The sequence below is a fragment of the Pholcus phalangioides genome, unplaced genomic scaffold (genome assembly GCF_987345545.1).
Source record: "Pholcus phalangioides strain wild (caught in Gottingen) unplaced genomic scaffold, Ppha-v1.0 ptg000016l_1, whole genome shotgun sequence".
NCBI classification, from domain to species: domain Eukaryota; kingdom Metazoa; phylum Arthropoda; class Arachnida; order Araneae; family Pholcidae; genus Pholcus; species Pholcus phalangioides.
This window is the reverse complement of record NW_028301609.1, coordinates 12,692,601-12,706,021: the sequence shown is the minus strand read 5'-3', so window position 1 is coordinate 12,706,021 and position 13,421 is coordinate 12,692,601. Positions and strand designations below refer to the sequence as shown.

The following is a 13,421-nucleotide window of genomic DNA, read 5'->3' as shown; positions in this document are numbered from 1 at the left end:
AATTTCTTCCATTCCATTCACTACATATGGGAACAGCAATTTCAAATTAAAAAGTGGTAAAATTTGGACATACACGAATTTCAATTGAAATTCTTGAATAAATTATTAAAAACAACATAGTAATCAGAGAAATTACAAAATTACAACAGAAGACTCATATCACATGGGAAAAATTTATACCCAAAATAAAATTGCTAATTTATGATAGGAAATTAACACTTTTGGATACTTCCCAACAAATCAGCATTCACTTCATTATAACGCATGTCGATAAAGGACTATGATTCATATCAAACGTATATCAATTACACACACATATTTCAAGTGGAAACAAATAAACAAGGAAATTATCAAATTGTTTAATCTGTTAGCCCCGTATCTGTCTGTGAAATGGACCTCAAATATTCACAGTCATCAGAAGGCTTTTTGATGTCTGGGTATGATGTGCTAAAAATACATCCAAAAGCTACCTACAGCTGATGAATATATGCAATACCCCGAGATGTTTTACAAGAAATTTTTTGATCAAACAATCTGATAGATTTAACATGATTACTATAATATATACAAATATTTTGAATAGGAAAACTCACTTCTATTTAAAAAGATGGGAATACTAATTATTTTTAACTGCGGAAGTATAACATGTACTAATTTATATCAATTGCAGTGGGTCATTAACAGTGGTGGGTCTTGTCAAAGGGTTGTGCAACCATTAATTTTCAAAAATAACCCTTAAACGTTGCGCGCGTACACATACACATAAATATAGTAGATACTTATTCAAACATCAAAGATGCGAGATCAAGAGATGCATTAAAAATTATCTTTAAAGTTATGGTTACCTTCTAAAGGGCCGAAACTAGATGGGGGAGGACAACTGCCCAGGAAAAATAAATTTGGGGGGGGGTGCAGTTTTAGCTGGGAACAAAGAAACAGTTACAAAATTATCAAATTTTAATGTTTTTGGGGGGGGGGGGAGCTGAATCATGTTTGCCCCGGGCTGTGAAAATTCTAGTTACAGCCCTCCCAGTTCAGCAACAACAGGGGCAACAAATAAATTCAATACAATGCGTCCCAAACCAGAATATACCAAAATCTGAAGTATGTCACAAAACAATCAATGCTTTCACACAACAAAGGAAACTCATGAGCAAAACAATCATTTTATCATTTTTGTCCACTGAGTTAAAAGGAAACTGGAGTGATGACTCCCTATACAATAACAAAGATGTGAGCAAGCTGATGCAGAGGAATACAAAAGTGGGCAAGACGGGCAAAACATTGCCAGTTTCAGCATCTAAAATATGGGAAAACTTCCATCTTGAGTATTCTTTTCAGTTGTTTTCATATTATTTCATTAGTATAGTTGTCCATCTGCCCTTACACAAATGGTGATACCATGTTCTGCCTATAACTGCACCAACCAATGGGGGAAAATTAAAGGAAGATGGAAACTTCAGTTTCATAATTAAGTGCACATGGTTTTATATTAAAAGATGCATTGATTTTTAATATACAACTGTAAAATTAAACTCATGTAGTTTTCATTTCACATTCAATTTTTGTTTAATGCAGATAATTCAAAATAACCAATTAATTTCACATGAATTTTACACTTCATAAATATTTTTTGAAATCGTGTATAAATTGCTCATTACTATTTGGGTAAGAATTTTCATGATAGGAAAATTGACAAAATATGCTTCATTAAAAATTACATGTATTAAAAAAACTGATAAAGAACTAAAATTATCCCGTGTAAATCAATGAAACAAAGGTCCTAAACTTTTCTATTTCTGGTGTGCCTTTGTAAGACTTTTTATTGTCCTGTAAGATTTGATTTTTGTGACTTGCACGTTCTTCCACGTCAACTCCACAACGATTCCAATACACAATTCCATGTTATCTTCATGTTGGCACCTCTGATCTCCCTTGAGCTCTGACTGCATAATTGTGAAAATGCCAGTTTAATGCAAAGTTTTTTTGGATAGTTCCTTTAAATTCTAATGTATTGCCTGTGAAATAAAAATATCTTTTATTGAAGTTTTGGGCTACCACTTGGGCATCTTCCTTAATGTGTTGATTACTGCTGAGTTATATATATAATATTACGAAGTCTTAATTAGAGGAAGAGGTGTTAGTTTCTGGCACCCTTGCAATGTGAGAAAACATGACATTTGTAGAGTCATGATGAAAATATAGCTAATGAAAATGTTAAAGAATTTCTTATATGCTGTGAACATTGCATATGTTTGAGGGGGAAAAAAATCACTTCAAATTTAGAGTTTGTATAAAATACTGGACAAGGTTTGCATTGTAACCAAGTAATTATTTGATAGAGAACATATAAGTGCTCTTGTGAATTGTGAGTTTAATATTTCGAATCATGCTCTGTGGACCTGTTTGTAAATTGTTTATTAGAAAAAACTTTGTTGTAAAAAATGTGTACATTGTTGTATATATAATGTTGGAAAAAAATATTAAAAACCTTTTTTTCTCTAATGTTTATTTCATTTCTTGCATTGAAAGTTCTTTGTGAGCAGTTAATTCACGCAAATATTCACTGCTACGAATTTTCAAAGTGAAAGCCTTTACCAAAATGCAAAACATAATATTAGAAATGTATGTTGTCCATTTAAAAAAATAGTTCTTCTTTAGCTTATAAAACAAGGTATTTTTCTTGTACGAAATTATTCATTTTTATTAAAAAATTTCCAATCAATAATGCATAATTATTGGTCGAAAAGTGAAAAAAATGGAATGTATAGGTCTCTTATTTGGAATTGCCCCACTGTATTAACACACGTTCAGGAAATGTTTTGCCCGCTTCGCTCCAAAAGAGTGTGATGTGGTCGCATAGGGACGACTCACGAAGTCCTTACTCCACTTTCCTTATAACTGAATGTTTTTGTCCCACTATGTCCATTTTCTGCACACAAGGGGTAATTAATAGGGCAGTATGTATATTTATATTTTATAATAATTGTTGGTTTTCTGTTGCTCTTATAGGGTTGCTGTACGTTTGATATAGTTTAGATCAATGATTCCCAACGTGGGCATTAACGCCCCCCGGGGAGCAATGGAATGTTTCAGGGTGGCAGTAGAAGCTACGGGTATAACATAGGATTCTATAGGTTAGATTGCGTTGGGGGTGATGGGAGAAAAATTCTAAAGGGGGCGATGGGACAAAAAAGGTTGGGTAACAATGGTTTAGATCGACACACACATTCAACATCCATATTTTTTATGGGAATCTTTTTTCATCCACCTCATAGGATATTTTTTTTTCTGTTATGGCCTTCGTATAAGACTGGACTTGAAATTTATTGCAGGTTCCGAACAATAGCGTTCAAAATTTTTCCTTGTTATACTCAGAGGGGTTGGTGTGCTAACCCCTTGATATGGGACTCCCTGTGGTAGCAATCTTCTTCTGCGGCCTCGTTGCCCCCATATCTGTTGTACTTCTGTGTCAGGAAAGTTTCAGATAAGAACAAATCGGGTATCAAACTTGAAACACTCTAAACATGCTTCAGGTGAGTATCTTATAAATCTGGGCTATAACACCCCAGAAAACACTATCACAGGGGAATTTCATAGAATTATAATCTGCTCAAAGATTAATTTCTTTTAAATAATGTGACATGAAAAGCTTTCAAATTTTGTTCAAACCAAGCCTGAATTGAAAAAGAACAATTTTGGAGAAGATTTATTTATTATAATAAATTAATATATACAATATTGTTGGCCTATACAGAGAATAGAGGTTGAATGTGACACAAATATTATACAAAACTGTAGTGATCGAAGGAAAGTTGATAATAGAGCTGGGGAGTTTGTTCCAGTCACCAATGGTATGAGGAAAGAAACTGTATTTAAAGCGGTCAATACAAGGAAAAATAGGTTGTATTTTATGGGGATGGTAATCTATTTGAGATGTAGAATGTACCAGAAGAATTTTGTACCAGAAGTACAAAAGTTCAGATGACCATGGAGAATCTTATATAACAGGGTTAATCAAGAAGTCAAAGGAGAAGATTAAGTTGTTTTTTAAGTTTGATCATGGAAACAAATAGTGACCAACAGTGGTGGATTTATTTTGGACGGATTTGAGTTGTCTATATTACTGGAGCTGTTGGGGTCCCAGACTTCAGCTGTGTAGAAAAGTATGGGATATATATATATATATATAAGTTCGGTAGCAGAGTAGTCTGACATGCCAACTGGAGTGTTTAAGATTGCGGCAAAGAAAAGTTTGTTGAGCCATTTTTGGAAGACTTAACATGTTTGTTCCATGTAGGTAAGCTAAGGTATTAATTTCAGAAACTTGGGATATAGTTTAATCAATCATTGAGTATGAGAATTCAAGAGGAATTATTCATGGAAAACTCTCACGATAAGTGTTTATGAAATGTTGATAGGCATCTGCCATAATGTACACCAGTCAGATGTAAGCGCCTGAGCAGTGCAGTGGCAAGATGCTTGTCTTCCACCATGAAAGCTGCAATCAAGATCCATGGGTTCGATTCCAGGGAAAGAACATCAAAAATAAGTTCTTTACCCACCAAGCCTGGGGCGAACACAGATATATGGTGGTTTCATTTCCCGTGTAACTCCACTGTTTGGAAACTGCCATATGGCGATATATTACCAGAGTTGGTGTGCAGTAAAGTAGTCAGATGAAAGCCAGATTATGTTGAAGTTCTTGATGGGACTCGTGGTTATTGATGCAATAAATTATGCAGTCACATGCAAAGAATCTGGTGGTGCAATTGAGGCTTTTAGGAAAGGTCATTCATTTAAATTAGAAATAATAAAGGGGAGAGGACCGATCCCTGAGGACTAACAGACTTTACAGAGGCAGATAAGGAGTTATGTTTAAAATGGCCAAACTGTTTAAAAATTTTTAGGACAGCTCCCCAACACATTTAAACAATCATATATTAAGGCCAAGATTAAAAAGTTTGAAAAGTTCATCATGGGGGAACTTTATCGTAAGCTTTAGAGAAATCCAGGAATATGATATCAGTTTGTAAGTTTTAATTGATGGCTCCTGGAAGGTTGTGGATGAAGAGAGATAGTGGAGAGAGATTATCTAAAGCTGTATTGGCGAAAAAAGGTTGATGGAATGCAAGTGAATATTTCTTTTTGCTGCAAATATGTTGGAAGATTTTACAAACGGTGATTGCTATTTGCCTGAAGTGAAGGATCAGAAAGCACACCTGATTTGTAGATTGGAATAATTTTATCAATTTTCCAGTCGATAGGAGGGGGGGAGGGGAATGGCAGTTTTCGGAGGAACATTGAACAAAATTAAAAGTCGGAGACTTCATCAGCACAGAATTTAAGAATGGAATTTTAGATCATTCCTTCATTCAGGAGCATTTAATAAATTTTAGTTCATTCCTTCTGGGTCTATAAAATAGGGTTTTACTTCTTCAATAATTTTAAAATTTTCCTTTTGGAGAAAAATATTGGGAAGATATAGATTTCATAAATGAGTATTGCGGATGGGATGATGACGACACAAAGTGGGGCACATAAGCCAAGGGGATGTAAATAGAGGAATTACTGTATCTTATATCACTATTTTAAGACAGATCGCCAAATTTTGCACATATACCAACAGGACCAGGATTGAACTATAGGCTACTTTAAAAGTCTGTCAGAGCTGGGCAAATGCCCGAAATGGGCAAAAAACCATCAGGCAACAATGGTTCTTGGGCCCCAACAATCACTTTTGGAATGTTTACTTCAGTTTTACCATGGTTCCCTTACAATGTGTTTCAGACATGCATGTGTCTTTACAATGGTTTGTCACTTCTTTAATGTTGCCAGTATTATAGTTCATTCCTTTATAATGGTTTGTCACTTTTTCATCCTCCCAGTAATTGAAGAAAACCTGGGAGGCACCGGGTATTTTTGCTAGTATTAAATATATACCAAAGCCATTTAACAATTATATACACAATCTATCATTACTTTAATACTTACACCAACACCCCAAGGCTTTATTGAATGGTTCTTGAGAATATAAGCTGCCTTCCCTGTTTTAGCTGCAGTCAAAAACGTTTCAGCAACAACAGTAACATTATTCTTTTTGGCCATCTGCATACCCTTTTCATACTTTTCTTTATTGTCTAATGAAAAAAAATGGGGTAAAAAACAAAAGACTAACTATCATCTATGTCTTTTCAGAAAAATTGAATTTTGCTTTTTTTCCAATATTCAAAATATTTAAAAGAAAAATCAATTGAACAAAATACAATTCTTTATTTTTATTCTAAATCAGAAGCAGCAAAATTTATCTCAAGTAAAAATACCATGAGCATAAATTTCAAAACTTCGAATCTTGACTAAATCAAAACCTAAAAAAAATTTGAATAATGCAGTGAAATGTTTTACATAGAAGCATAAATAAGCAATTCTGGAAAATGTAAATATAAAAAAAAAAGACACCCCGCTTGGCAGTCCAGTGATTAGGGAGCTAGCTTCTAACTATGCAGGTCTGGATTCAAATCCCAGTTCAGGCATGGACTAATGAATTCCCTGGACAGATCGTAAAGATTTCTTGGTAATACGCGATGATCCTGTTATATTTAATATATACCTCTGTATGGCGAATGACATTCGCCGGGCCGGGGCAAGTAACTCATATTTTATATGAGTTACATATATAAACATATACATATAATACAGTATGTAATAACCTGATCAACCAAATCCTGTAAAACTGAAGAACATGCATGATAAATTCTTAAATTACAAATTTAATTTTGTCTGTCATCAATCAATGAAAATGTTGCAGATTTTTTCTTCTTATCGCAGTTATCTTACTTTGCCATTGATTGTTTTTCCATTTTTAGGTTGGTGGAGGTGTGAATTTTCTAAATAGCATAAAATTTTTATAATGAATACAGTTGAACCGCAATACCTCAAGTCACCTTATCTCAAGGACCTCTATATAGAATATACTTGAATAAAAATATTTTCCTTCACTTCATGCATTGAACCGATGTGCACTTTTCTATACATAAATATCTCCAAGCATTTTTTTTAGAAACTCTTGTCATCTCTAATTGTATATTTCTTGTATAAAAATGCAAAGCATGTTATGGTATTTTTCATGCTTATTTTTTTGAAAATGTAATGAAAGTGCTTTGTTAAATTAAAAAGGTTTTTTTTAATAAGCTGAACCACAGAGAAAAAACTTTCATTGCAATCAAGATCTTCCTCCTCTCAACGGTAGGACTAAAGGTGATTAGTTTTAATCAAAATCCATGATTTTTTTTTCATGGTTTTAGTGAAAAAAACTTTTCAAGTAACAGAGCAGTTTTCAAGTGTTGCTTTTGACAAGTGTTGCTTTTGACAAGTGTCCTTTTCTTTTAAAAAATAATTTCAGTTTGCAAAGCTACAGGTAAAAATTAAAAAAGTTACAGGTTTAAAATTGTGAAATCCTAAATCGATGATATGAAAATGCGAAAAATACACACAAATTTAATGGGCTTAGAAATAAGAAGAGCAGAATGTTGTTTTTTTTTTAAAAAAGATTCGTAAATCCATTACTGGAGAAAAAGGTGAAATTCAATTTTTTTTATAAATGATATTGTATTCCATCAATTCATGTGTCCTATTTATTCTTTTTATAATTCAAGTAATCTGTAACAATCTATATTCAAACAAATCTATAAAATTAAAATCATAAGAAATCCTCAAAATTTAATTTTGAAACCTCTCTTATCATAGAAAATATCTTTCTTCTATGCCTACAAGATTAAAGATATTGAGTTTACACTGTATTTGATAATGTTCTATGATATTACCCTTTTGCTAGATTATACACATTACAATTTTACGAAACAATAAAACGTTAGTATATACCCTCATGGTGCGGTCATATTGAAACTAAGACTAAAATGAAAATTTGGAACCATGCAACTTATAACAAAATCATAAATTATTATTTAAGAGGTCAATTTTTTTTAATTTCTGTGTCTCAATTAGAAACCATAACACAGCAATCTCTCACGTGTATGTTCCTCTCAATTATAAAACAATTTTCTTCACAGTAAGTTAAAGATTTACATGTATATACAGACGTGCCAACTTTTGAAATCCAGAAATCCGGAGATTCTCTCGAGGGGTGTGCCCCCCACCCCGACAATGCCAGTCTTTCCATGCAGAATAGCAGAATAGAGAAATCACATCTACATACTGTTTATAAAGTATGTGTTTCCTTTCGTAGATGCTATCAGTGATTGATAATCTTCGGTATATGAATTCTTAAAAGCTTTATATTTAGCTGTATATAGCTCACAGTTTTATATTTTTTTTCTGAAGATGTTTAAACGGAAGAAACGAGTTTAAAAAAATCAAATTACAAAGCGGCGGACGAAAAAACATGTTTACCGCGCGGCTGTTAATGGAATACAATAACAATTACACAGGAATTTCAGCAACCAAGATTAATGGGGGGCCCCTGATTAATGATTGCCGATAAATGCTACGAAAGCAAAGTCGTGTCTTTGCCAGTTGCTTAAATGCGGTCACAGAGACTTTTTTTAATGGCTGCTCGATGGAAATGACTACGACCGTCCTCTATGGGTATTTTCCCTAATGACGACGATAATTATTGACGCCACGACAACGTGAAAGCTCGCGTAAAATCTAATTTTCTGCCAAAATCCAGAGAAATTTTAAACAAATCCGAAGAGCGGGAGGAACGATGAAAAATCCGGAGTCTCCCGCCTAAATCGGGAGAGTTGGCAGGGTTTTTTTTTTTTTTTACACCGAGCACAACTCAGGTCTATCGCCATAGGTACCTAGCGAGTTGTGCCAGAATTGTAAGTGTGTGTACCTAACAGTCTGAGTGAGTATCTAGTGTTGTGTATGATTTTTCAGTGTTGCCATCTATGTCTCAGAAGTGAAGTGAGTGATGTGTAGTGACTGTATATTTGTACTGTTTGTAGGCCTGTTGCTCTCTGTGGCGAGACTTTTTAACGGGGAGATCGACTCGCATTTGCGCCTCGAAGTTGGGAACCACAGAAAACCAACTTCAGCCGACCACCACTGTGGTGACGGTGGGGCTCGAACCCGGGTCCCCGCGATGCGAGTCCGTCACAATGACCACTGGACCACCACAGTGGCAGTTGGCAGGTCTGTATATATATTTATTTATTTGTATAAAATAATGTTATTTTGTATAAATAAATAAATATATCCAGCAGAGTCTCGATAATTTGAGGTGGCCTTGGCCCCATCCACCTGAGATTATCGAAAAACGTGAATTACCTCAAAAAAACCCTTTAAATTTTGGTTTAACTTGTATTTTTTGAAGTCATTTCACATCATCTCACAGATTATAAACAGTAAAGAGTACAGATGTTAGCCATCCGACATGTTTAAAAAAAGAAGAATGTGAAAAGGGTATAAAGATGAAAAAGTGTTTGAGAAGAGTTGGGGATGGGATCTATAGTAAACGATGCTGAGACTAATAGCTTTCAACTGCCTTTCCAATGATTTTACTGAGGCAATTAGGGGAGACAATGCCATTGTCTTACCATTAAGAAGAAAACGGTCAAACTTGCTCCTCTTTCTCAAAACACCCCCTGAAAGTTAAAATGATCTACGCCCATTCCAGGGAATCGTCCCTTGCACAGGTACATAAGTGAGATATCACTGTAATAACAACCACTAATATATGACAACCACTAAATATATGACATCCATATTTTTATGGGCATCTTTTTCACAGCCACCTCGTTGGGCATTTTGCCTGTTGTGGAGTTGTATTTGTATATATAAAATTTCAAGGGGAAAAAATTACCTTCAGATGCTACCACACAAGTGATTGATTTTGTAATTTTTTTGGTCACTTCGCCACCAAGAGAAATTATGCACTTCTCAAGTTCTTTTTGCTTGTCGTCTTTGAAGCCAACCAGCGCAATTTTGAATTTATGGAGTTGCTTTGAGCTAATTCGAAAAAAATAAGATGAATTAAATTGCAATTATGAACAACATTAGCATAATTGAGAGGAATCTATTTAGCAAATTTACATTTACCTGGTACTAGAAGAACCATTTGATGAAGGATCTGCTTTAGATGGAAACAGTCTGGTTCTTTTCACATATTTATAATTTTTCCTGAAATTTTCAAAATGTAAAGTATTTTCAAAATAATAACACATCAAAGAAATGGTTAATTGAAAGAAAGTGATTAAACACAACAATCGTTGTGGAAAAAATGTAGTACATTTAAGTTGTTGAAAAGTGTGCTGCTACCACTCATCAAATACAGTCTAACTCACTTAAAAGATCACAGCAACAGTGTTAGAATTTATTTCTATTATTTTATTACTATTGTAGTGTGAACAAATCTTAAACCTTCAATAAATGGTCAAATAAGAAGTTTGGTTAATATAAGCAATTTTTTTTCAGACTTCATGTTAATATATTTCTTTTGCAAAATTTAAAACCGGCCAAAAAAATAAATCAAAACCAATTAAAAAATTCTTTGATTATAATCAGGGTTGTTTGGTTTAAACCACGTTGGTTTAAACCTTGGTTTTAACCAAGTGGTTTTTTTAAAAAAACCAGTTTGGTTCAAAAATCAAATAAAAGTGGCCTAAATATTTTTTTTCCTTCAAAAATATCATATTGGTTCATCATTAACCAAAATGTTTCATTTTTACTACATTTTATATCCTTGGGGTACATTCTGATGGTATTTCTTTAAATGACATAAGATTTTATAAGTGGTTTTTTCAAAAAGTCCCAGAATATATATATTTTTTTCATGTGAAATGTCTTAGTTATTTAAACCTATATACAGAAGCCAAAATTTCTCATTCTTGCCACATTTTAAATACAAATACAAATACAACGCCACAACAGGCAAAATGCCCAACGAGGTGGCTGATAAAAAGATGCCCATAAAAATATGGTTGTCATATGTTTCAAAAATACAGCAACCCAATTAAAAATGCAATTAACACAAATTACAAACAATATATACACATGATAAAATATTATACGATGCCCATAAAGATTACTTATGGTTGTCTTATTCTAAGAATGGATAGCTTCTCGATTTACCCCAACATGTTTATCGTATTTCTTTTTAAACGTGTCAATTGTGTTACAATTTACTACCTCCGGGGGTAAGCTATTCCATTTATTAACAACCCTATTGGAGAAAAATTCCCTGCGACACCATAACCTTGCATTGTCCCTCACCAATCGATACTGGTGTCCCCTTGTAAAAGCAGTCGATTGGCGGTGTACTAAAAGTTCATGGTCCATCCTATCCATCCCATTGAAAATTTTGAACACTTCGATCATATCTCCTCGACACCTGCGTTCATCCAATGTAAACATATTCAAAAAATGAAGTCTTTCTTCATAACTCAAGCCCTGTGTGCCAATAAGGACACGCGTAGCTCTTCTCTGCACCCCTTCAACCAAGTCTATGTCCCTCTGTAGGTATGGTCTCCAAAACCTTACAGCATACTCCAGTCCAGGACGAACTAAGCCTCGAAAAAGAGGAAGAATGACTTTAGGAGAACGCGAAGAGACCTTTTTGAAAATGAGACCAAGCATTCTATTCGATTTTTTGACAACCGCTGAACAATGTTCAGAAAACTTAAGTCGCTCGTCAATGAGAATTCCCAAATCGGTGACTCTAGTTGCATCCGGGATAGTTGCATCCATTTTCTAACCTTTGGTTACATTCTGATGCTCTATCTTCAGCAAATTCATGAATAAAGATTGCATCACACATCTAAATGTAGTGGTTATTTCTCACAGGTTTCTTTTTCCCTTCACAAAGAAGCAGCAACAGTAGTGACACCATCATGCTAAGGGCAGGTGGTCTTATAATCCAATAAAGACACCAACTGTCCTTAAAGGACAAAGACTGGTGTACTAGTAGTTACATTACCTTCACATACATTTTCATTTTCTTTCCCATAAGAAGTAGCACATTTACTGTATATCTCCCATTCTTAATATTCAATAGTTGTTTTTTTTTATACTTTCATGGTTAAGCCCAGTTAATCAAAGGTTCTACTGGATAGTAGTAACAGATTTATGAAAAATAATCAGCTATATACAGGGTGATTATAATTTCCAAAACTATACAATAAGTACTGGTCAGAATGACTTGAAAATTTGCATGGATACTCATGGATTTCAGCACTTCCACAGCATCGGTGTGTGGATAGAACAACTTCTTGCACATTGCAATACCAGCAAAGCAGCTGCTGAAGACCCATTTTGACAACAACAGGATGCAACTTAACCCTTGCAACTTCTGGCGTGGGGGGTGCCACAAAATGTTATGAGCAGTGGTCAGATTGCAAACTTTGGTGAATTGCAATCTCCAGCGCATCCCCTATATGTTAGTTCATCTGGAATATTAATTGGGGGGGGGGGGGAGAAAGGAGAGGTCGGTTCAATAAAGGTGAATTGCAAGTGCATCCACATCATGACCATGAATTTTTGTGCTTTCACCTCACATCCAGAACACGGTGGACAACATATTTAACATTTCTTGAGTAAGTTGTAGTTGTTGATTACTTCGCTTTTTTGTGATGTTTCCATTAATTATGAAATCGTGAAATGCTATAATTATCATTTTGCCATGACTGGCTATCGTTTCCGTTCTGCAAGCAAATTTCCCACGTGTTGGGTGTCATTAATTTTACATTTTTACGGTTTTTTTTTTCCTTTACCAAATAAAATTCCATTTCTTCAGGAATATTCATGTCAATCTTCAAGTCATTCTGACAATCGTTCTTTTTTTACAGTGTTTTGAAATCAGAACCTTAGTTATAATCACCCTGTATACCGTAAATCATTGCTAATTAATCTGCATTATTTATGCTTCATTAAATACATTATATTCACCTAATTTTTATTAGTTTTTGCAAAATAGCTTCCTAATTAAGTATACTGAAAGTAACTGGAGGAAAAAACCTTTATATATTATATGATTAATAACAACATTAAAAGAATTTTCATAAGCACAGTGATCCATTGAGTTGCAAAAAATAATTAAATTCCAAAGTTGGTTTTTGTTATAATGTAAAAAATATTTAATGATTAATTAATATGGGAATAGTGTTAATTGCATTAATAAATATTTTATTTTAATCAATTATTAGAAGTTTGAATGATTTTTCAGAAATTTTATTGTTTTTAATGTCAATACTATTTAAAACAAACAAACCTGGTTTAAACCAAAAAAAACCGGTTTTTTTAACAACCCTGATTTATAATTATATGCTCTGATTTTTTTTAAAGTCAATCTGTGGAATATCTAAGAAGCTCCCAGTGTTCAATTAAAAACTTCATAACAAGCAAGAGGTTTGAATCAATGAATGTAGCATGAAAATTTGTGACTGCCGAAACATTTTTTGCAA

General features: G+C 33.8%; 1 protein-coding gene across 1 annotated transcript in view; it reads right to left on the bottom strand.

The window, feature by feature from the left end:
• Parp1 (Poly-(ADP-ribose) polymerase) overlaps positions 1-13,421 on the bottom strand; it is a 68,871-nt gene that overhangs the window by 40,109 nt on the left and 15,341 nt on the right. Inside the window, exons 9-11 of the mRNA XM_089245632.1 lie at positions 10,063-10,143; positions 9,827-9,972; positions 5,995-6,140 (exon numbers count right to left, since the gene is read on the bottom strand). Coding sequence (XP_089101758.1) covers positions 5,995-6,140; positions 9,827-9,972; positions 10,063-10,143 — 373 coding nt within the window. The remainder of the gene's footprint in view (positions 1-5,994; positions 6,141-9,826; positions 9,973-10,062; positions 10,144-13,421) is intronic.